Source organism: Typha angustifolia, chromosome 10 (genome assembly GCF_048772165.1).
Source record: "Typha angustifolia cultivar Huaian chromosome 10, ASM4877216v1, whole genome shotgun sequence".
Taxonomy (NCBI): Eukaryota; Viridiplantae; Streptophyta; class Magnoliopsida; order Poales; family Typhaceae; genus Typha; species Typha angustifolia.
The window spans coordinates 7,266,043-7,288,232 of NC_133248.1; the positions used below are offsets into that span (position 1 = coordinate 7,266,043).

A 22,190-nucleotide genomic window follows, 5' to 3' on the forward strand; every position below is an offset into this window, starting at 1 on the left:
GGCATTTTGAGTGTACACCTATGACGTTTAATTTCACTTTGTATTAGACGAACCTTTTTCCCGAGCAATATATAATACTTGTCCTACACTATAAGGGCGGTTTGGAAATTTCATCCAACCCATGGGTATTCCCGAAATTTTATTTCGCATATGTCTAGACGATGAAGGACGATACCATGCATAATCTTTATCCTAAATTGTCCAATCAGGTGATCATCAGGTGATACTTAACGTTCGATTGCCGAATTTGTCCAACCGGGTAATCAGGTAACCACACTCGGTCACAGCATGTCTGAGTATGCGCTTTGTTTATCCGCATGGGAGCTTGTGATCATGCTGCATGCCGGCACTATCATTATGTAAACGTAGTTACATTACTACCGATTCCGTAGCTATACATTAATTCCCCCATTTGGCTCAAACTTCTCACTCCCCCGTAACTATTGGTAGCTACATTTTAACTTCCCATTTCTCTCCAACTTCTTAGTCTCCCATAACTATTCATAGCAGCTACCTTTTAACTTATGTCTTAGTAGGATTGGTCCGGTTGGCGAATTTTGTTACGTACAAGGAATAGCCCATTTGTCCATACGGTTTGCGTACGGTTGGTACAAATATAGATACTAAACACATAGACTGACAGCCTATGTACCTAACTAATTATTTCTATATATGCCCCAACCTTATGGCATATATATATGTATCCGTGAACACGACCACTCTTAGTACCGACCCGGTGATCCCAGCCATTTTCTAGCTACATCTCTCGTTCTCCATCAGGACATCATCACCACCAAAATGTCCATTTCCCTACGTGGATGGTTTGCTATTCTCGTGCTGGTTTCTCCCCTTCTCACTTTAGCTCGGCCCTACGGGCCGCCCAACGAGATGGCGCACCCAGCGGGATCGCCTTATTCCGAACCTTGGTGGAGCTCCTGGTTCCGTCAGAGCTTGCCTAAGTCGATGGTGCCACCGTCCGGCCCCACGAATTGCACTTTTAGCCCTCCGAGGGTTGGCAACCCTCCCCCTCGAGAAGCCGGAGAGCATCGCAGATATACCCCTCCGTTAGCCGACGTGCCGGAATGCCCATCAAAGAAAGAGTGATCCAAGTCGGGTGCGCCGTAGATGCATGCATTGATTTGTGCGTGCGTACCAAGTCTCCGCAAGTCCTTTGTCTTACCGAGGGCATGCAAAAACATGCACGGTGCTGACAAAAAATTTGCGTCGACCCAGTACTTCTACTGTACGATGCGTCCACGTATTTGTTGTAGCAAAAATCTTTGATTTAATGGAAGAGTATGGAATGATATCTTGCTTCTAAAGAACTTGACTACCGCAAGTTAAGGCGGTCCAAAATCGAAGAGTTTAGATAAAACTAATTATAACTTAATCTGATCACAGATTTATTTTTGCATTTGGATAGCGTCCGTATCACGCATATAAAGACTACAAGGCGGGTGCAAAGAGAAATTTTGATATCCCTCAATTGGAGGCAAGGATGTCTCGGTACTGATCGCGACATGCAACTCGAGTGCGATTCTGAAATCACTTTGTATCTCCAAGAATATGGCACGCTAATTTTTAGGAGAACTATGAAATTCTTCTAAAATTTTTTTCATGCTCTTTCCCGGTAGGATCGCTGAAAACCTCCAGTAAGGTGTCTCGGCATGATAAGGAAATGCAGATGAAGCACGTCGCTTTGATGTCGTTGGCTTGCATTTTCACTAGCTCAAAATAAGATGCGCGATACGCATATATGCGGCATCACTCAAGCATCATAATTACATTACTATCCCCAATCGCACACGCTTAATCAGCATACCTTTGCATAAAGAGTATCTTAACACGCTAACTTTTGTCACATGTATGCATACGGTGTCATGTTTTTATATCTACACAGTTACGTCTAGGAAAGAAGGATCATTTTAGCATATACATATCTCATACATAAACCACCATCCGGTCGCAGTGTTGGACCACCGTGGCTTGTTTTACTGGAGCAGATAATTAATTTCACTGCACACACGAGCAAACTGACCATGTGTTCTAGCTTGAGTATAACCGCTATTTTGAGGGGACACCCAACGTCAGAACATTATTCTTCACATGCTAAAATGGGATCCCACATTTTATCAGTATGGATGCATGAGCGACTGAGAATCGGATATAGACGAGAACCAAGAACTGAACCCAAACCGAAGCAATAAAGATTTTCTCACTGAAAGGTCGAAACTTTGGCCTCCAAGGAATAAGATTTAAAAAGTACCTAGGAAAGTCCAGAGGTCACTGGTGAGCACACTCATCATGTCATCTTCGAAACTAAACTTGAAGGTAAAGAAATCAGTAGCCATATCAATAACATCAAGTTGCCTAGCCGACTTTCATCTCGGAGCTGTTTTGTTACTTAGATACTGCAACGGTGGTGGCCTGCCGAGAAATTTGCCAATAAGGCTGAACCACCACTCAGCTCTACTATCTTTCAACCTTTCCGGATCAAGAGTAACTGAACTAGAAGTAGTGGCTTATAATTGTTGAAGGATAGTGTGCTACATGAGGACCTCGGGTTTGTGCGGTCACCAGGCCCTAGACCCTCTAAACTAGGGGTGGCAATCGGGTCGGGTTAAGCGGGTTCGGGTCGGGTCAAATTCGGGTCGGGTCAATTTTGCCTTGACACGAACACGACCCGATTAATAAATGGGTTGCATTTAGTAAACACGAACACGACCCGACTAATAAACGGGTAACACGACCCGACCCGCCTAACCCGTTTAATAAACGAGTCGGGTTAACGACACGCTAACACGACCCGTCTAACCCGTATACTTAAACGGGTTATATTAACCCGACACGTTAACACGACCCGTCTAACCCATTTAATATAAATTCTATATAAAATTTAATATTTACTGATTTATTCTATATAAATAATATATTGTATAAATAAAATAACATATTTTTAACTCCAAACTCATACAATATTAAAATTACAATTCACCATGACAAAAGTATATACAATGGAGTTTAAACTACTCTTAAATGATGTATCATACAAACAAAAAAAAAATATTTTCAAAAATTAATACAACATCAGAAATGCAATTCTTGATCAAATACTCTCAGCTCCTTCCTAAGTTCAGTTATTAGACCTTCCTTCTGCTTCTCCTGAAGAAATTAGTGGAAGCCAACTTATGATTAACACTAGAAAAAGAAATAAAAAGAATGTACAGGAAAAGTATTTAGCTCAGATGATGCGGGATGTATACCAAAGTAATGGCATCAGGTTGAGACTAAAATGTTCGAAGAACAGAACAGTATGCTTCTTGCTCAAGTCGTTGGACTTGGATCTCCATATTATTTTGTACCCAGGGGTATGAAATACCACCAACAATAGCTCTTCCATATGTCCTCTTGTGCCCCTATTCTGATGTGGTGGTGGAAAATCATCAATCAGTTCCTGCAAACAACATTGAGAAACAGAATAAACATCACAAAATTATACAAATTTAGCTGAAATATGGTAAACTCCTAAATTATTTTTGTAAAGTATTAGAGGGATTGAAACTTTCAGTAGTCACTATAATATGGCTTCAGTCAGTATGAGAATATAGGGTGTTGAGATAACAGAAAATGCAGGCAACATGGTACTAAAAAGTTAAACCCAAACATGGCAAAATTATGGGATCCAACTGCTGGTATGTTTCTAGCCTGCTCTTTACTCAGAATGCAAGCATTCACCCCTCAAATGAGTTGGTGCCAAAGGCATCTATCATAAGAGAGAACAGTCAGATGCTAGTCCCATAAACACTGAATCTAACTCATCTCCAAAAGAAACAATAACTCTCCTTGATCATTTACAACAGCAACGAATAATGGAATAGATCGGCCCATCAAGAACTGAAATGTCTTCGAGATCCATTAGATCTAGAAGGCTTCTAGAGAGCGGAACAATAAACTCCTTAAGAAACAAATAAGATGCTGTTTAAATCTAAACATATCTCCCATAAGGCATGGGTAATCTGCTTTCACAGCCACATATAAATACATATGGCATATTACAAATGGAACTAAAAAAGTTATTGTTAAAGGAGAAAATTCTGAAATCAGTATCAGCGCATATCAATCAAAATAACCATTGTAGACAAGCTTGGTAAAGGAAACCTTTTCACAAACTCCAGATGTGGGAGAAGTTACATGTGCCAACATGGCAGCGAAAAGTCATATCGACTCCATATCTGGCAATATGATCCTCCCGTCCCCCACATGAAAGGAAACACAAACCTGTATAATTTCTCATAAAACCTCCAAGAAATCCAGATCACCAGAATAGAAACCCTAGGGTCACCTTCGTGTTGCAAGGACTAGCGTTGGCCCGGTGCCATCCTTTTGGCGACGGTCCGACCGATGAAAAGGATGAACTCCTTGGCGGCGTTCCTCTTGAAGTAGCTGAAGTGGCTCACGTCGGAGGCGTTGGCCAGAACTACCGGATCCGTCGATCCGCCGGAGCAAGAGGAGTCCCCGGTGCTGGAGCATTTGAGGACCAGGAGAGATCCGACGAGGGTGAAGGGCTAAGCGCAGATGGTGAGGAGATCTGCCGGCGAACTCTTGGGGCAAACGACATGCAAAGACGGAGGTGGGAGGCACCGCGGACGAAGGCGATTGGAGAGATTCGACGGTATAGTGACTTAGGTGAGGCGGCTGGAGAGCGGAGAGCAGAGAGAACGGGAGATGAGTGATTTAGGTTTTAGTTACTTTATATATATATATGTATGGGTTGGCGGGTTGGCGGGTTTGACCCGACCCGACCTAACCCGCATACTTAAACGGGTCAAACGGGTCAAAACGGGTCAGCTATACAAACCCGAACACGACCCGATTATTAAACGGGTTAGACGGGTTAACCCGTTTATGACCTGAACCCGATTATACTAAACCCAAACCCGATTAAGAGTCGGGTTATCGTGTCGGGTTATCGGGTCGGGTCAAGATTTGCCACCCCTACTCTAAACAGCTGCGCCACGAGGCGAGAGCAGCGCATTCTTTTTTCCTTTTGGTCCCCTCCTTTGCTGGGAGACTAGGCCAAGAGAGAATCTTAGCGGTACAGGAGCAGTAAACTCCTTGAAGAGGAATGATAGTTACTCCTCCAGGGAGATTAAACTCTTCTAGAGGAAGAGGAGGCAATTGGTGGATTTAGTGGAAGGAATCGCCGGGGAAGCCATTTTGTTCCATAAATGTTGCTGTTCAAGCCAAATTATAAGCCAACTTTGTGTGTTGCAAGTAACATGTAGCTTGCATATAATCTAGATTCTAGATATAGATGTAGCTAATAGCTTCTTCTTTTTCAGTACGTGGCTTATATCCATTGGTTCAAATCCCTGCGCTGACTGCAACATCGAAGGTATCCATTGGTTCGAAACGCTGTTTGCTGGTTATATCTCAACATTTGAACACGGAAAGATCCCGTCCAATCTCACAGTCTCCCACCTTTCTCCCTTTCCTCTCTCTCCTCACCCTGCGTCTCTCCCACTTCTCCCAAAAGTCTGATCGAACCCCAAAAAAACTTTAACCCTTAATCCATCCTCAAAACCCTAGCTCACGTCAATGTCCTCCTCCGACGAAGACGATAACGAGCGAATCCCCATCTCCCAGCGTCCGGAGTGGTCGGATGTGGAGCCCGTGCCCCAAGACGACGGCCCTCATCCGGTGGTCTCCATCGCCTACCGCGACGAGTTCCGGGAGACCATGGACTACTTCCGTGCCGTCTACCTCGCCGACGAGCGCAGCCGCCGTGCCCTCGATCTCACCACCGAGGCCATCGAGATGAACCCGGGGAACTATACCGTGAGATGATATATTTATCATTCCCTTTCTTTGATCTTTGATTGGTTTTTTATTATGTTTGGATCTGGAATGTGAATGATTTTGCTTTCCCGATATCCTCAACCTTGGCATTTGACAAAATTAAAGTGAGAACTTTTCTTTCGCAAGAAGGAAAATCTAATCTAAATTTGTAAGTTACATCTAATAACTATATGCTGCGACCTTGTCTTGCGGTCAAATCAGTCTTTTGAATTGAATTGGGTCAAAGGATAGACACACCCATTTTAAAGAAAAGTAAGATTCAATTACTCTTATATATAGGTTTATAGCTAATTATCATTTTATCAATTTGCGGGGTAATCAATTTAAATGTATGGGAAAATAGAAAAAAATGGTTAGTGATGAATCACTTTCTGGTACATTGACAATAATTGTGATCACATTATTGTACAAGCATAATTGTGTATTGCATTGCATTTACCAGGTAGCAAAAATAAATAGTTAATAGCCATACATTGTAACAATTCATGAGTTGGATTTCGGAACATGATTAGAGATCATTTAGCAGAAGGATGACTCAAACCTCATTTCTAGTGGCAAGATAGATATGTTTATGATAATACTATGCAATTTGCAAACTGATGGGCTTACTAATATTATGTAAAGATGTCAAGGGCTTAAAACATGCACATTGAACAACGCTTAGAAGTTTCAAAGTAATGCCACATTAGTGAAACCATGTAAAGAGAAACCAGAAAATATGAATCACCGGAGGAGCTTTCAAAGAATAAAATCTTCTGACTGACAGTAGTGCTGAACGACAATCTGTGTGAGAATTTTGGGGGTTTGAGATTGGGATAGATGACTATAGATTTAGACAAAGGGCTTGGGACAAGATTAAGGCATACAAATAGATAGGACTAGTCCTTGTTTTGATGTCTTCCTGGTGAGGTTTGTGTGCCCTACAGAAATAGGAAATTGTGAGGACTTACGTTAAACCTATAATCTAGGATTATCTATTCTGGTTTTCTTTCTTTCCTTGTCTGCTGCAATTTTCGTTGGTCTCTTCTAGAGAGAACAGTTCTAGGTTTAGGTGGGAACAGTAACTCTAGATAGGTGGAGTATGCCTAGTTCATTAGTTGGAGAAAGTGATTGATGTTCGTTGGTCAGTGGGAGTGACTAGATGCCTTCAAATTCCATTGTCTTTGAGTTGTGAACACTTCAATCTAGAGATTCCTATAAAGAGAGAAATTTTCTTTTATCTATACTTCTGTTATTGGTCATTTCAAAATGATCAATAGCGGTGGATTCTCAACCCTTTGAGATAGGGGATAGCCAAAACGGAGTTGATGGACAAAGCCAATTGGTTTGCAATAACTGGGAGGTTTGCAATAACTGGGAGGTTTGCTTGCTTTTCAATTGAGCCACCACAAGAGATGATATAGATGTCTGCTAACCCATCTGGGAATGATGAATCGTCTGGATAGGCTGGCTGCTGTCTCCTCTTCTAATAGTTGGATTGAGTCGTTTCCCAAGTTTTTGAGGTATTTGCTAGGACATTTTATGCTAAAACATCTTTCTTTAAATGATCACTGAGCTATATACTTGAAATCTTTAGTATTCTGTAGAAAATGTCCACTTCTTTTTTAAGTGAAGAGTTAAAGTCCATCAGTTTCCTAGCTAGGACTCATGACAAGGTAAAGTGACAAGGTAAAGGATCATTCTGCTCTTTACTGCATTTGTCATCTTCGGGTTTTCCGTTTCTTCTTTAACTTCTACCTTTTTTTTCCCCACATATATTGTAATATTTTTTTATTTGACATTATTAAACAGTGTGTATCCATTTTTGTAGATTTGGCATTTCAGACGACTTGTACTTGAGGCGTTGAATGTTGATTTACTTGAAGAAAGGAACTTTGTTGACCAGATCGCTAAGGGCAATTCTAAAAATTATCAAATTTGGTGAGCTCTTTTATAGAAAATCTAGTGATTTTGCATAGTGATTTTGCATTATTAGTCAACAATCAAGGATTGTCCTATTACTGTCTTTGGCACTGGTTTGTTACAGCAAGTGAACTCTTACGTTTTATTGCTCTCCTTGTTCTGACTATCTAGCTGCAAGGTTGTAGAAAGCATAGCTGCATTCAGTTGACTAAAATGTTTAGCAGTTTCTTTGCTTATTAATATTAGGAGATACCTTGTAGGCATCATAGGCGGTGGGTTGCAGAGAAATTGGGACCAGAAGCTGCAAGTAAAGAACATGAATTTACAAGGAGGATACTTGCATGTGATGCGAAAAATTACCATGCCTGGTCTCATAGGCAGGTAACTTTCATTTCCCTCCACCTTATTCCACTAGTAAGTAATTACAAAAGATTTTTCAAATAACCAAGTCAATCCAGCCATCTAATGTGATGCATGTATACAGTACTTTGCCTTAATCTTATTTTCTTTTTCATCTACAGAACATTGATATCTACAATATTATATTTGAAGTAGCCCCTTGCTTTTCAATCTGTTAGCATCCTCCATCTAGATGAATGATTAAATTTATGGGGTATGACCCAATAATCTTCCTGTGGCTCTCGTTAAAAGTGAGAGATAAGATGAAATTCTTTGATGCAGTGGGTTCTTCAAGCTTTGGGTGGCTGGGAAAATGAGCTTGACTATTGCCAGAAGCTGCTTGAAGAAGATGTTTTCAATAATTCAGCTTGGAATCAGGTATTGTTGATTTTTTTTTTTTTTTTTTTTTTTTTGTGCTTGAACTTTTCTCCTTAAGAATTTCGAGAATTAGTCATTCCAAAGTATGCTTGAACTTTTTTCCTTAAATCTTTTTGTGTCAGACCTCTGTGTTCATGTTTTACAAGGATAGTCCAAAACAAAAATTTTAGTGTTAGAAAACAAAAAGGATGAAATGAATAATTTTGGCTTGGGATTCAACATTTTATGCTTCAGTATTTACACTATTGAAATCGGCAATGTCCAGCAGATTTCTTTATCTGTAACTGCTTGCAGTTAAGAATTCTAGTATGATTTTCCATGTTATATCAGTTGTATTTTACAGATACAAGGTTGTGCTCTTTAGTGTAGTGAATCCTGCCATTGATATGACTTTTACTTCAAAGATCCTGTTTATATGCTTATTTTTTCTTTATCTGGATGATGGGCTTTACTTGGTTGTCACTTTTGACCATTATTCAAGCATCAAAGTACTATGAAAAATTGAAAATCTAATGGTAATTGCCTCTGAATTTGTTCACCTAATTTGATTGAGTTTTTCGACTTTATATCTCAACTTTTTCAACCTTTTGCTAAATGATATTTGGTATTCAGGATATTGCAGTTGCAGGATTTCAGGATTATTTAACATGTTTTTACGTTCTTCAGTGATGTTCCTTTGATTTCCCGTGACTAGCTGGCTAAGTTACATTGAGCTATCTTTGCTTTTATTGCATGTCTTCACAAATTAAAATTATTTTCTTTCAATGGGACTATTAGGACTCATATTTAACCAAATTAACTTTAACGGGTATGATTTTCATGCTTTAGGTGTCATGCTAATACTCCATAGCAAGTGCCATCTCTGTTAGTCTCTGTCAGCCTGAGGATTTTTTGTTTTCACATTCATTTCATTGAGTTTAGATGTACATATGTTTGTAACAATTTAGTGATATTGTGTTAGGCAGAAAAAATTTATGCAGGTTAATGGACTCATATATATCTTTGCAAGTTTTGAGATATTCATGCTCTTCTTACATCAGAGAAAAATATATCACTAATTAATTCTACTTTGAACCAGAGGTACTTTGTTATTACAAGATCTCCGCTTCATGGGGGTCTTGAAACCATGCGTAATTCAGAAATTGATTACACAATTGAAGCCATCTTGGCACACCCTCAGAATGAGAGCCCCTGGAGGTACCTGCGAGGTTTATTCAAGGGAGACATCAGCTTGCTAGTGAGTGACAACCGAGTCTGTGAAGTATGTCTGAAGGTCCTGAAAAGCAACCAAAGCTATACGTTTGCATTGAGCCAGTTACTGGATCTTCTTTGTTACGGATTTCAACCTTCTAGTGAACTTAAAGGAGCTGTCGAGGCTCTGCGAGACTCCAGGTCGGGCTTGTCAGATGCCAATCTTGCAACTACTATTTGCTCAATCTTAGAGACTGCAGATCCTATGAGATTAAACTACTGGACGTGGCGGAGAAGTAACCTTCCTTCTCAGGTGTGCTGAAGGGATGAGATTAGATATCTGCCAGCTCCTATTCTCATATGGTTATTTCAGATATCTCCAAAGATATTGGTGACTGTTAATGACCAGTTCTCATCAATTGAGTCCTGAACTGGCAAGTATATGTAAGCTTTATTAAATTATTGTCGCTGTTGGTTTTAGGATTTGTATCTCCAGATTTAATGGAATGTATTGCCATAAGTTATCAAACACGTTTGGACAGGATCAATCATGGATTGCAGGATACTCATTGATGGGAAGTGAAGACTGTTACCTGAGATGCTATGGATCTTCTTGTCGTAATTCATCCATGCAGTGACAACTATCTGTATTGATTCTGGCATTGTGCAGCGTATGTATGTAATTCTTCTGTAGCTCTAGACTTGGAACTGTCAGATCCTTTTGTTTTCAGAAGGAAACCACATTTATGTTATAGCTTGTCAGATGGACATCATTCTGTACTTTGTTGCAACAACTGGGAAACTTCTCTTTTCTTTTTTACTTTTTCTTTAGCCATTTTCAATTTCTTTATCTCAGGAGGGCCCATAACCCAACTAAAATGTGAGATGCGGTTGGCAAGAAAGTGTAGTAACAGAAACAATTGAAGATCTAAAGAACGAGCGCCGAGAGTTTCTTGCAATGATTGTGATGTAGTATCAGAAAGTGATGAGGGCGATCATTTGACATTGCTCTTAACGGACTGATTGACTTGTCTTCCTCAGATATCTGCTACTTGACGGATAAATTAGTAGTTTTGACAGAAATAATAGGATCAGACGATTCCCAGTACCCGTTTTCAAATAGAAAAATAAACGCAATATAACTCACGAAATCCAATGCTGGTCTATCAGATTATGCAATATTGATTATCCTCAAATGCTCAGGAAGTAAGATATGCTTCTGAAAAAAGATGGAATAAGGAGTTGCAACACCGATCTGACATCTTTCTGATCACTTTACTCAACTTATTAGCAGACCTTAGCAGATATACACCTAAGATTTAAAAAAAAAAATACAGAGAAACATATCTATAATGAATACCTCCTAAGTAAAATGTGTAGGAATGAAAAAAAAAAAGGAACTTACTACTACTGCTTAAAAATTTTCATCATCCTCAACAAATCTCAAAAGATGCCTCACAATTGATTGCTTATAATCCTCTCCACTTTCTTTACCTCTTACTGCTACAACATTTTTCATTATCCGGGTATAAAGCCTCTCAAGCTGTGGCACTCCATAACCCTCAGTGCGATCCATGAGCCGTAGCTTCACAGACTCAATCTGCTCCAAAATCTCAGCATTAGCCATTACAACATCTTCAGAGTCATTGTTCGCCAGGGGGCTGGAAGCCACTTCAGATGCTTCTGGGAGTTCATTATTTGTAGCATTTTCAGGTTGTCTTGAAGAACCATTTGAATCAGGTTCTTGTGTTACTCCTGCTTGTGAAGAATTTGGCTTTGATAAATCCAGATCCGTAGCAGATTTATCATCTTTAGCTGACACTGCAACAATTTAGATGAACTTTAAACCAATAAAATGGCATCTTTCATTTTTATTAACTTCTAAACTAAAGTCATTCTAAAATTTAAAGGGGAAAAGGAAAGAAGAATAGCAAAGCAGGACAGTTAAAACATTTATCTAAAAAGTAAATGCAGAACCCCTGAATACACAATACTAAAGTCAAAAGATTGCATGGCAAGCAAATAAGGTAGTCAAGAATAAAGCAAGAACGGAGTAAATCTTAGAAAAATAGGATATGAGTAATACAAAAATACTGATGTGTAAATAAATAAAAAATGTACAAGTTTGTAAAACATATGATAATAGATGACCAAGAAAGGTCCCTAGTTTATTATTTAAGAATTCATCATGTATGATCAGAAATTCTGAGTTGACTGCTCATCATGTCAACAATGAATTATATTTATGAAAAAAAGCACCTCTCAATCCACAATATTATAGGAGAAAGATTATCTACAACTTGACATCAAAAGACGATTTCATGTAATGTAATATCCATATAATATATCATTAATTAGAAAAATGAAGTATCTACATTATATCCATCAATATCTCGTCCCCAGTACATTCTGACACAATACAGACATCACTCACATTGTCTAGCCTAATTATGGAGATTAATAGCATCCCTTTGATCATTCATTTGCCCATGGTATGTGGGCAGCATCTAGCAAATTGCCAAATGGCAGGCAACATGATCAGTAGTCACTTGCAACAAAAATGTCCAATCCATCTACAAGGCAAGAAGAATAATCTGGAAAAGCTTAAGTGGGTCTCCTAACATTTTAGTCTAGTATTATATCAACTAAAAGCAATATATTGAACCACATAGCAAGTGATTATATTTCATATCCTGTTAAATGCTATTCTTTCTTAATAAAACAAATAACTAAATAGATTGAACAAAACCTACTGCAATCACCAAGATTAAAGGTGCACACTCCACTTGTGATAGGTAAGGTGGACATAATTCCTTCTAGTAAGGTATATTAAATATTACAGTTACATAAACGAACAGATGTATACAGAATTAGTATATTAGTTTGGTCATGTATGCTTGTCTGTCTATATAGACAAATATATACATGCTTTCAGACAGAAAGATAAGATAAGCAACCTTACAAAGTGATGCAATATATAGTACTTTATAAGTATTAACTATATTGGTAGACGTACATACACATCTATAACACAACTATAATTTCAAACCAATCTATCCTAAATCGACCTTATATTTTCTTTTATTTTCTTTTTGCTCCTTTTTTTTGGAAGCTCAAAGAAACACTAGAACTCCTTAAAACTTGGAATGGACCTTTCAAATTTTGAACTTAGAATTTCAAAGAAAGGAAGTTATACAGGCAGCCCCGCAAGGCTGGAGATAGAATTGAAATTCTGATTTTACATGCTAATAAGCTAGCAGCAGAAGTTTGCTTGAATTGCATTCCTGAATGGACACAGTTACTAAAATTGATGAAACTGGTACCACTTTATTCAAATTCATTCTTAAATAGACAGTAGCACACCACATAAAGGTTGAAATAGATCATGGATCGTATTAGCTTCTGAACTTAGAAACTAATGTAGATACTTGAATTCCAAGGATAGCTGCAAAGTTTTAGAATTTGACAATGGCCTAATCTGGCATTGATTCATGCCTATATTTATATGGTTATGTACCCCATCCAATTAGCTGGTTCAGTCAGTCTGTTGAATTTATTAGATATCTACTCATAGACCAAACCTGACCTAATTTGTTTTTATGACAATGGTGTTTATACCAAAGTAATAGATCTTAGAATTCAAGCATGTAAATAGTTGAAATCAGTGAATATTGAAGCGACAATAGGATTTTTAATCCTATCTGTATGGGAAAAAGTCAACCAACTCTACTCAGCTCCATATGTCACAAGTAGATTTTGGACCTCAACTACCAAACAACCCTGCCCTTCCTCTTTGAATTCCCTTAGAAACAGTTAGGTCTAGAATCAAGATAAGACCAGAAGTAGTACTAGTCTAACAACTTTCAGTCAAATTTCCAATCAATCCAGTATAGGTGCAAAAAAATTAAAGAAAGAAAAAGAGTAAGAGATTTCCACAGCAACACTAGCCCACAAGTATAAGATAGAAACCATTTGTAACTCTTTTCGAGTAATTTTTGCTCCTACCAGTTGTCCAATCCGTCCATAACTCCATATAGGTTGATTCTTGCATATCAAAATCCACATTTTCCCAACTATGATTTTTTTAGTTTATTGCATGCGGCATGCCAACATATACTAAACCAAATCTTTATTATAATGTGAATCTCCTGTACAATGTAGCTTAAATCTTCATCACTAATGGCTCTCGAACAGACAATTCCATGCAATTATTGTGATTGAACACCTTAATTTCTGATATTAAGAATGAAATAATATTACATGTTCACAAATCTACCCAAACTACACGAAAAAGAAACCAAATACTAATCACACATCCATAGACACTAACAAGATAACTGATAGCTTTAACTTTACTGTTAGAATAAGGAAACAAGATCCAACAGAGTGAAATACCTGCTTGGTCGTTGTCAGTGCTTTTCTTTTGCCGCTTCAATACTTCATAACTTTGTGATAAGTTTACATCTGGCTGAACATTACGAAGCCTGGCACTTGTTCTAGTAACAGCAGCCAACTGAACAACAGGTGCTATTGAAAGAACCAAGTTGTCCATATCATCTTCCACATGAGTTGGTCCCCCTTGTGCTGCTATCTTATCACAAAATGAGACCAGCGCTGGGTCCATTTGTGACAACATCCCTTGGACCTGAAAGAAATGAAAAAAATCAACCTGACTTCAAAGTACAGAAATTTTACTCTAACTATGAGTATAATAAAAAGTACGAGAATTGAGAGGATACCACATCTCGAAGTTCGCAAGCTCTACTAACAATCCTAGCCCCATTGTAGTCATCTCCATTATAAGCCTGTGAATTTTGGCTCCAAAAATCAGCACCTAAGCCTCAGATACAAAACTATTATAAAGATACTAAAATTGAAATATTGAATCATAAGCAATTAATTATAGTGTTTCCTGAAGCTTCTTGAAACAAACTAAAGACTGAGAACTCTAACAACACATTTAAGGGAAAAGCAAAGACAATGCAGGTGTGACAAGAAAAAATGAACCTTTGCATTGGCTACAATAAGATCAATGTCTTTCATGAATGTTGCACGAGTTAGATATTGTCCACAGTCCACACGCTGCAACACTGTAGCCATATCCATTGGATTATGAACAATGGAACGATAATCAGGCGCATCTTCATCCATGACTGGGTAATGAAACACACTGAATCGCTTGTCATAGAGAATCCTGCTCATAATAAACAAAAAAGCATCCAAAGAACTTATCTCACTTGTTTCTGACACATAAAAATACTAAGATAATGAGACGCATGATGAACTATGTCACAAACAGAGAAGAAACACCTGATCTTACAAGAACATGTACATCTTCTTCAAAAAAAAGTAAGGTCAGAAAGACAAGCTAATGAAATGACAATGATCTCCTATCTCAGTTTTGTAGATACACCATAAACTACCAAATTACATTATAACATGTTTCATTTAGTTTTTATGGTGGGTCAATAAAACCACAATCTTTTCCTGGAAAAATATAGTGACCAGAAGTCTAGAACTTGACCATCATGTTATCGAATTTCCACATGCTCAGCAATATATGTTAGTTGAAGGAAAAAAATACAACTAATATTTAGTTGACGATGTAGCTAATGGAAGAATGTAGTAGTGATTGACTTATTCTGGAACCATAGTCTATGATGATTAAACACTGATGAAGAGCAAAAGAAATAGGATTATATTCATCTCCTCCTCTCTTTTCTGCCATTGAAGGGGGATAGGTGGAGAACAGAAAATGGGGTCAAGTGAGCTCTTAGGTTGACTTTAAACCAAATTCAAGCTAACTTTACCAGTAAAAAAAAACTAAAAATCAATATATGAATATTTAGACTAAGGGAATAAGGTTCCAGACCTGTTGCAGACATCTCGTAGACACATTCTCAACCGACGAAGGGCATGTTGCTCAGCTTCTGCCTTGGCCTTCAATTCCGAAGCCTTTGGACCACTGACTTCTTTTGGTGCTAAGGGGAGTTCTACTAGAGATTTGCGTTCATTCAATTTATCAGCAGATTCTTCCATTTGGAAAGACAAACTAGCTTGCAGCACCAGCTCAAAAAACTTGGACCTGTCATCCATCGTTGGTTGATCCACTTGATACCTAACAAATGAAGATCTAGTTGATGAGAAGGACAAAAAGGAAAACATGAAAAGGAAAAATAAAAGAAAAATAAAAATTTAAGTTCGCCGAAGAGATACAAGTACATTTATAACAGTAACATTGCTTCATGCAACTAGGAAATCAGAATTTTACCCCAAGGGTTTCTGACTCAAAAATCAGTATGTTGAATCTCCAAAAGGTGAGAAAACAGAAATCAGACTGATCCCAATCGAATCAACCAAAAAAAAAAGCCAAAACACATTTTGAGACATGCGACATATTATCAATAAAACTTAAAAGGATGTGGTAATATTGGTCTTTGACAACCTATTCATACCAATGCACCATCCACCATTAACTCAATCAAGTTTAGAATGTACATTAGCAGCTCAAATTAGACTTGTATACCTAATTAAATTTCAGTGTTTAGTTTCTGACATTAAAAAATCTCTGTTTATTACATTAGATGATTACGAGAAAAAATACTAGTGTAAATGACAATAAAGATTCTAGATTTTCATTTCTGAGCAGTCAATATAAGGTTGGGAGCATACACATTGCGGAAAGCAAATATGGAAGTAGAGTCTTCGTCCAGTTTGTTAAAAGAAACTGTAGATGTCCCCAATAGCAATATTGGTAGGTTGGATGGCAATTCCTCCAAGAGAGTCAGCAGGACAGCCTTAAGCTGCTCATGTGCCTGAATAAATGAACATAACAATCAGAACAGAAACAAGAAATCATCTTATGTTACTAATATTCATCACAATTTCAACATCTATAACTTTCAAGATGAGTTGGGGAACTCACAGTCTCCCACCAAAGATGGAACTGAGGCAAGTAAAGTATAGATGGGGTGGTTCTTCTTGCTTCACCAAATATATGCACTAAAGCTTCTTCAGGTGCCTTCGCACTTGGATCAGAAAGAAGAGATGGGAGTCCCAAAGAGTGAACAGGAAATTTCTCTAATTCATGCAGGACAGCAGGCCCAAGATTGTCCTGTTAAACCTAATTTTTTTTAGAAAACTCGGTGCTTGTAATTAATAATATTTTCACAAAGAAAAAGGAGTGAGAATTTTACCAGCCCAGCAGTTTCATCACCACATATCAATAGGCGAGGCCTATAAACAAGAGGAAGAGAAGAGCCATATGAAAAAACAGATAGCTTGCCAAGATCTAGGGATGAAAGACAAGGGAAAATATCAGACAAATGCTCCATTATTCTCCCCAGATGTCTTTGTAAACAAGGAGCAACAATTGGTGACAGCGGCCTGGAGTGCACAACTGCTCCCCTATGTGCGGCAGGAGTTATCGTAGACATGGCTTCTAAGAAATGATATTTTTCCACCTTTACGGAATCAACATCTATGATGAACTTTTCATCACTAGTATATACCTGAGGATACTTCTCACGGAACGCCCGAATTGCAGCTTCTGTGCATAGAGCTTTCAAATCTGCTCCACAGTATCCAACACAACTAGCTGCCAGTTCCATCTTTAGCTCTTTTGAAGGAGGGCCCTTCCACTTGCGTGTATGAATGTCTAATATTTGACCGCGTGCTTCACAACCAGGTAAAGGAAAATTAAACTCACGGTCAAACCGACCTGGACGGCGTAAAGCGCCATCAATAGCATCAATCCTATTAGTTGCTCCTATCAAAACAACTTGACCACGAGAGTCAAGACCATCCATCAAGGCAAGTAAAGTTGACACAATAGAGTTGTGAATCTGTTCCTGTTTGCTGGATCTAACAGGAGCAAGGCCATCTATCTCATCAAAAAAAATAATGGATGGCTGATTCCTTTGAGCTTCTTCAAAAAGCAACTTCAGCTGTCTCTCTGCCTCACCAACCCATTTGCTGAGAACATCAGCTCCCTTGCGCATGTAAAAGCTGACCTTCTGACCAGCTTTAGAAGCAGCACAAGCTAATGCTCTAGCAATTAGTGTTTTTCCTGTACCAGGAGGACCACACAGTAGAACCCCCCTTGGCGGAGTGATGTGATAGCTTGCGAAGAAATCAGGATATAGCAGAGGAAAGAATACCATTTCCTTTAATGCATCGATGTATTCGGACAACCCACCTATGTCATCAAAGCTCACACTTTCATCAACCTGTAAAGGCTGAATATCAGCCCCTCCCTTGGAACTTGGTCCAGCAGTTTGAACACCTGTCATCAGATAAGCAGTACTCTCACCTTGATGTCCCCACCCAGATGCAGCAACATTCAGCCCCCAAGCTGTTGCTCCTTGCATGTCTAAACCACCGGAAAGCCAAGGTGGCCCGCTTCTATTTCCACCGCGTGTCCATGGAATAGCAGGACCTTGATCCAGTTCATCCACAAGAAGAGAATCATCCGAATCATCCGGTATTGAGAAACGAGGGCGTTTGTGTACTCGCGACCCTCCCTTCTTCAAATACTTGTTATTCTTAGAACCCATCCCATGATGTAGTACCCTACGAGGAGAATGTGATCTCTGCTTTCCCTCCTTCTCAGGAGAGACTCTACGAACTTCTGCACGATTCCTTAGGTCATATCTCTTCCGTCCTTCCTGTTCTTCCTCACCCTCTTCATCCTCCCCATCATCCTCTGCTTCATCCCCTCCATCACCCTCATCTTCATTTGCACCATCCTCCTCAACATCATTTCCATCTTCTGTTTCATCTTGCCCGGCATGCGCTTCAGAACTTTCCTGCTCATCATCAGAGTCTTGATATGGTTGTTGCCTACGCTCCCTCAAGGATCTTCTAGGTCGTAAACCTTCACGACGGGGAAGGGACTTGGCATTAGTGATCTTTTTATTCCTCGGTGATGCTGATACTTCATCATGACTAGCATTACTTTCTACTTTGCTTTTAGAAGAGCGGTATCTTGGTGTCTGTGGAGAACAAGAACATTCAAAAATTTCAACAGAGTGCTTAAACCACAAAAGCACATAGTTTTACACTCCAGTTTCCTAAGATATCATACTGATAACTGACCTCTATAAATATTCCAAGCATGGAGAGTTTAAAATCTCACCATTAGATCATCATCTTCTGTTCTGGAGCTGTCTGTTTCATAGTCTTCCAGATTTATGGAAATCTTCCTTTTTCTGGTTGAACGGCGAAGATTTGCTGCAATGGACTATATAAAGAACAGTAGAAATTTAGAATCTATTAACGATATGCTACATATAAGAGAACTACAATTTCCAACTCTCAAGCAACACTTGTCCAGCTGGTGCTCTATACACAAGAGACACGTACAACACAAAGGCAAAGAGAACCAAGAAATAAAAGGATCGCATGATCAAATCATTCACAATCACATGTCGAAAACTTGTAAACAACAAGAAGTTTTACAGCTAGTTATAAGACCAAGAACATTAGCTCACTTCAGAAGAAGGAACTACATTAGTTATGGAGTTCAATAGATGCTAAACAGAATATCTAGCCAGGTGTTAAAGAAAGCTGGATCATGGCAATTCACAAGAAAAAAGATTCCAGAAGGTATCAATTCTTGATCAATACAAACTTTCCTGTGTTACAGCAGTTTTTGCTAGATTTAGTCAGTTGCTACAAAAATAATGTAGCTTTGACAAACTTTGGCAAGTTAACTAGTTTTGTTGAAAGACATATGTCTGGGATTTAAGGCCATATTCTGGGCATCTTTAATAATTTTACAAGACTAAATGACAGGGTTTTAATGATTAAGTATAGATGGTAGTAGTCACTTTAGTTGCCAAACTATCAGGAGCACTTTCAACTTCATGCATTTTCTTGTAGATGTTCTGACTTGTCAACATCTTAGAGTACCTAAATATGGCTGTGGGATATACACATCCATAGCCATCAAAAATATTGCCAATAATGATTTGCAAAACTTGACAAGTGCCAACTATGAAAAAGATAAGAGAATTCTTATTATCACTAGATTTTTCTCAATATTCTGAGAAATAAAATTAGCCAAAGTTCTTTTTGGTAGCTAAGTTAAGAAACAAGTGTATTCACTATAGGTATAACTGTAATAATTACACTTCACTCACTAATCCAGGAATAGAGTGAGTAGATTATTGATAGGACATCACCATTCCAAGCACTTCATATCTTTATTTCTCTTGTACCCACTAAAAAATTAAACTACCTCAACCCAAAAGAAATGACCCTTGTCCACATTCACTATCATTAAGTTAAAATCTCAAAGATGGAAATTGACATGCATGAAAACAAAATAAGAAACAGTCAACACAGTGTATACTGCAAAGTATATTGTTGCCCTAACAAGTATAACAACACAACTAGCACCGAATAAGACCTAAAGCTCTCGCCATTTATCAACAGCAAACAAGGAAAAGTAAATCCTCTTCCCTCTGTCATCCATTGCCATTACATAATCACCTATTTATGTGCCACATTAGGCAACAGAAATTTTCCAACATGCAACTTCATTGATCACCCCTGGTGACTTCAGAGAAAACAATGAAAAGATATTAAATTATAGCTAGTTCTGGCAACTTCCCTTAATATAAGAGCCCTACTGCAGTATATAACTACTCACCCTGCCAATTTAAGCACGTGCCAGTTCCACAATTACAAAGAAACAAACTAAAGTCATCATCTTGAGGGAATAACTCTGGCTCAGCATGTTACAATTGTTATTTCCCCATAACGAGAATATGAAATTATATTTACTAATCTCTCGGATATCCATTAGATACTGCAAGCTTTGAAAACCCTAGATATCAAACAATAGCATTTCATCCACTATTAATGATGTTTCATTGTAAATAAATGAAGGATCCTTAAAAAAAGAACAAAATTGCGATAAGTTACCACTATGATTAGTCACTACATAAAGAAAACACTGTACATACATGCGAATACCCAACACAACTACCATTCCATTCCCCTAACTTCCCGCAGATTACATAACAACCAACCATTTACAAGATAGAACGACCAACATTACCTACTTACACATTATAGGGGTAAAAAAAACAATTAAGCTACATCAATCCAAAAGACAATGCAAGAGCTCTTACATCGGAAGGGGGAGTCTGAGCCGGCGGGTTCCTCGGCCTCAGCAGCTTCTTCGCGATCTGAGACGCTGCCGTCCTCCTCTTGGACTTAATCTTCTTCCTAATCACCGGCTTGTAGTACAAATAAGTCCTACCGAAGAATTTCCGCCGCTGCCGGAGCCGGTCGCTCGTCCGCAGCGGCCTGTTGGCCGCGCCATCCGCCTTCGAATCCATCGACGACAACCACCTCTACCAAGACAACCCCACCATTACCTTATCAAAAGCCGAATCAAAGTCAAAAGAAGGCTCGATTTCCAAACCCTAACATCAAATCGTGCAACAAACTAGCAAAAACCGGGGGAAGCCACGACTCCTCCGATCCGATGATCAAATGAAGCGCCTTTTCGTAGGTCTTCGATTGGAAGCGGAAGATCAGAGAAAAGATTAGCGAAGATAAGGGATGAATCGAAACCCTAACCTCGGTAGCTCCACGATAGGAGAGCGGAATTGGCTTCCTTTTCTAGAGAGAGAGAGCAGCAGCAGGAGGAGAGAAGAGGAGAGAGAAAGCGACCTCTGCTTTGGGGCAGAGCTATGGAGGAGGGGGGGTTTTCTAGCCCCTCTTGTCTTCGTTCTCCCCCTCGGAGGAAACCCTTCTCCTCGACTCACGTGATCGGCACGTGAAGAATTACGCGGAAGGCCATTCTACGGACCTGATCGTTTTCTTCAACCTGCTGGTACTATCGGACGGTGGTAGATGACCCAATTGGTGGTGGTATTGAGTATTTTCGGCCCTCTGATGTTGATCAGACGGCTGAAGAGACTCGTAGAAAAAGATATCCGTTTTTCTGCATGAACTCGCTTGCCAATTGCCATGTCGGACTTCCACCAAATCAGCAAAGAAACGTTGTGATGGGTGATGACTGAGGACCGCTATTTCCCATGCAACTGGAATTTAAACTAAGAAAAACATCCTCCGTAACACCTACTTGGTGCAACTTATTAGAGACTATTTGCCTTTAAAATATGAGATATTTTTCTTCTTATTTTATATTTTCATTACAATTTTTTATTTATTTTACTATTTTATTTGCCTTCCCCTTATCTTTTAAAAGTTTTTGACAATTGTACTTTTCATTTAATAAAGTATAAAAATAAAGATAAAGACATTTTTTCTTCTTCATACCTAGAGTATTTCTAAAATAACATAGAGCATTTCTAAAAAAAATATAAAGTATTTAAAAAAAAAACTCTTCCTTAGTGATACTGTGTGTGGAAAGAATTATCACCATTTTTTTGACCTTTTATTCTCATCTCCATCTTCCTCTTTATTATTTGAAAAAGAAAAGT

The 22,190-nt window shown here is 38.7% G+C and overlaps 2 protein-coding genes and 1 long non-coding RNA gene across 6 annotated transcripts; 1 reads left to right on the top strand and 2 right to left on the bottom strand.

Moving 5' to 3' along the window:
- Positions 1 to 2,965: 2,965 nt before the first annotated feature.
- On the bottom strand, positions 2,966 to 4,734 carry LOC140768716 (uncharacterized). Its single transcript, XR_012105801.1, has 3 exons — positions 4,159 to 4,734; positions 3,264 to 3,454; positions 2,966 to 3,162 (listed from the first exon to the last, which is right to left on the bottom strand). It is a non-coding gene; the product is annotated as an uncharacterized lncRNA (long non-coding RNA).
- A 720-nt stretch (positions 4,735 to 5,454) lies between these two features.
- Positions 5,455 to 10,509, top strand: LOC140769093 (protein farnesyltransferase/geranylgeranyltransferase type-1 subunit alpha). Of its 2 annotated transcripts, XR_012105850.1 has the most exons (6): positions 5,455 to 5,838; positions 7,670 to 7,779; positions 8,022 to 8,142; positions 8,443 to 8,538; positions 9,617 to 10,173; positions 10,272 to 10,509. XR_012105850.1 is itself a non-coding variant. In XM_073109655.1 (5 exons), the coding sequence occupies exons 1-5, from the start codon at positions 5,599 to 5,601 to the stop codon at positions 10,049 to 10,051; spliced, it is 1,002 nt and encodes a 333-aa protein (XP_072965756.1). In that variant the 5' UTR covers positions 5,455 to 5,598; the 3' UTR covers positions 10,052 to 10,509. The 2 variants fall into 2 exon arrangements, 1 of the variants encoding a protein (XP_072965756.1); XM_073109655.1 differs by having other exon boundaries at positions 9,617 to 10,509.
- Positions 10,510 to 10,971: 462 nt separating this feature from the next.
- On the bottom strand, positions 10,972 to 21,479 carry LOC140769092 (ATPase family AAA domain-containing protein At1g05910). 3 transcript variants are annotated; one of them, XM_073109651.1, is made up of 11 exons: positions 21,322 to 21,479; positions 20,868 to 21,116; positions 18,866 to 18,970; positions 16,926 to 18,722; positions 16,655 to 16,843; positions 16,402 to 16,544; positions 15,602 to 15,847; positions 14,737 to 14,923; positions 14,469 to 14,534; positions 14,125 to 14,374; positions 10,972 to 11,550 (listed from the first exon to the last, which is right to left on the bottom strand). In XM_073109651.1, exons 2-11 carry the CDS (start codon positions 21,075 to 21,077, stop codon positions 11,144 to 11,146), a joined length of 3,600 nt encoding a protein of 1,199 aa, XP_072965752.1. In that variant the 5' UTR covers positions 21,078 to 21,116; positions 21,322 to 21,479; the 3' UTR covers positions 10,972 to 11,143. The 3 variants fall into 3 exon arrangements, with proteins under 3 accessions (XP_072965752.1, XP_072965753.1, XP_072965754.1); XM_073109652.1 differs by having other exon boundaries at positions 20,868 to 21,092; positions 21,322 to 21,470; XM_073109653.1 differs by lacking the exons at positions 20,868 to 21,116; positions 21,322 to 21,479 and having other exon boundaries at positions 18,826 to 18,967.
- Positions 21,480 to 22,190: the final 711 nt, after the last annotated feature.

Bases quoted from the DNA above. Each gene is read 5' to 3' on its own strand.
- LOC140769093 (XM_073109655.1), top strand. From the start codon at position 5,599: ATGTCCTCCTCCGACGAAGACGATAACGAGCGAATCCCCATCTCCCAG. The intron at 5,839-7,669 runs GTGAGATGATAT...CCATTTTTGTAG, and splicing joins TGAACCCGGGGAACTATACC to ATTTGGCATTTCAGACGACT. The intron at 8,539-9,616 runs GTATTGTTGATT...ACTTTGAACCAG, and splicing joins ATAATTCAGCTTGGAATCAG to AGGTACTTTGTTATTACAAG.
- LOC140769092 (XM_073109651.1), bottom strand. From the start codon at position 21,077: ATGGATTCGAAGGCGGATGGCGCGGCCAACAGGCCGCTGCGGACGAGC. The intron at 15,848-16,401 runs GTATGCTCCCAA...TTCATTTGTTAG, and splicing joins ATATTTGCTTTCCGCAATGT to GTATCAAGTGGATCAACCAA. The intron at 14,924-15,601 runs GTCTGGAACCTT...TATTATGAGCAG, and splicing joins CTACGAGATGTCTGCAACAG to GATTCTCTATGACAAGCGAT.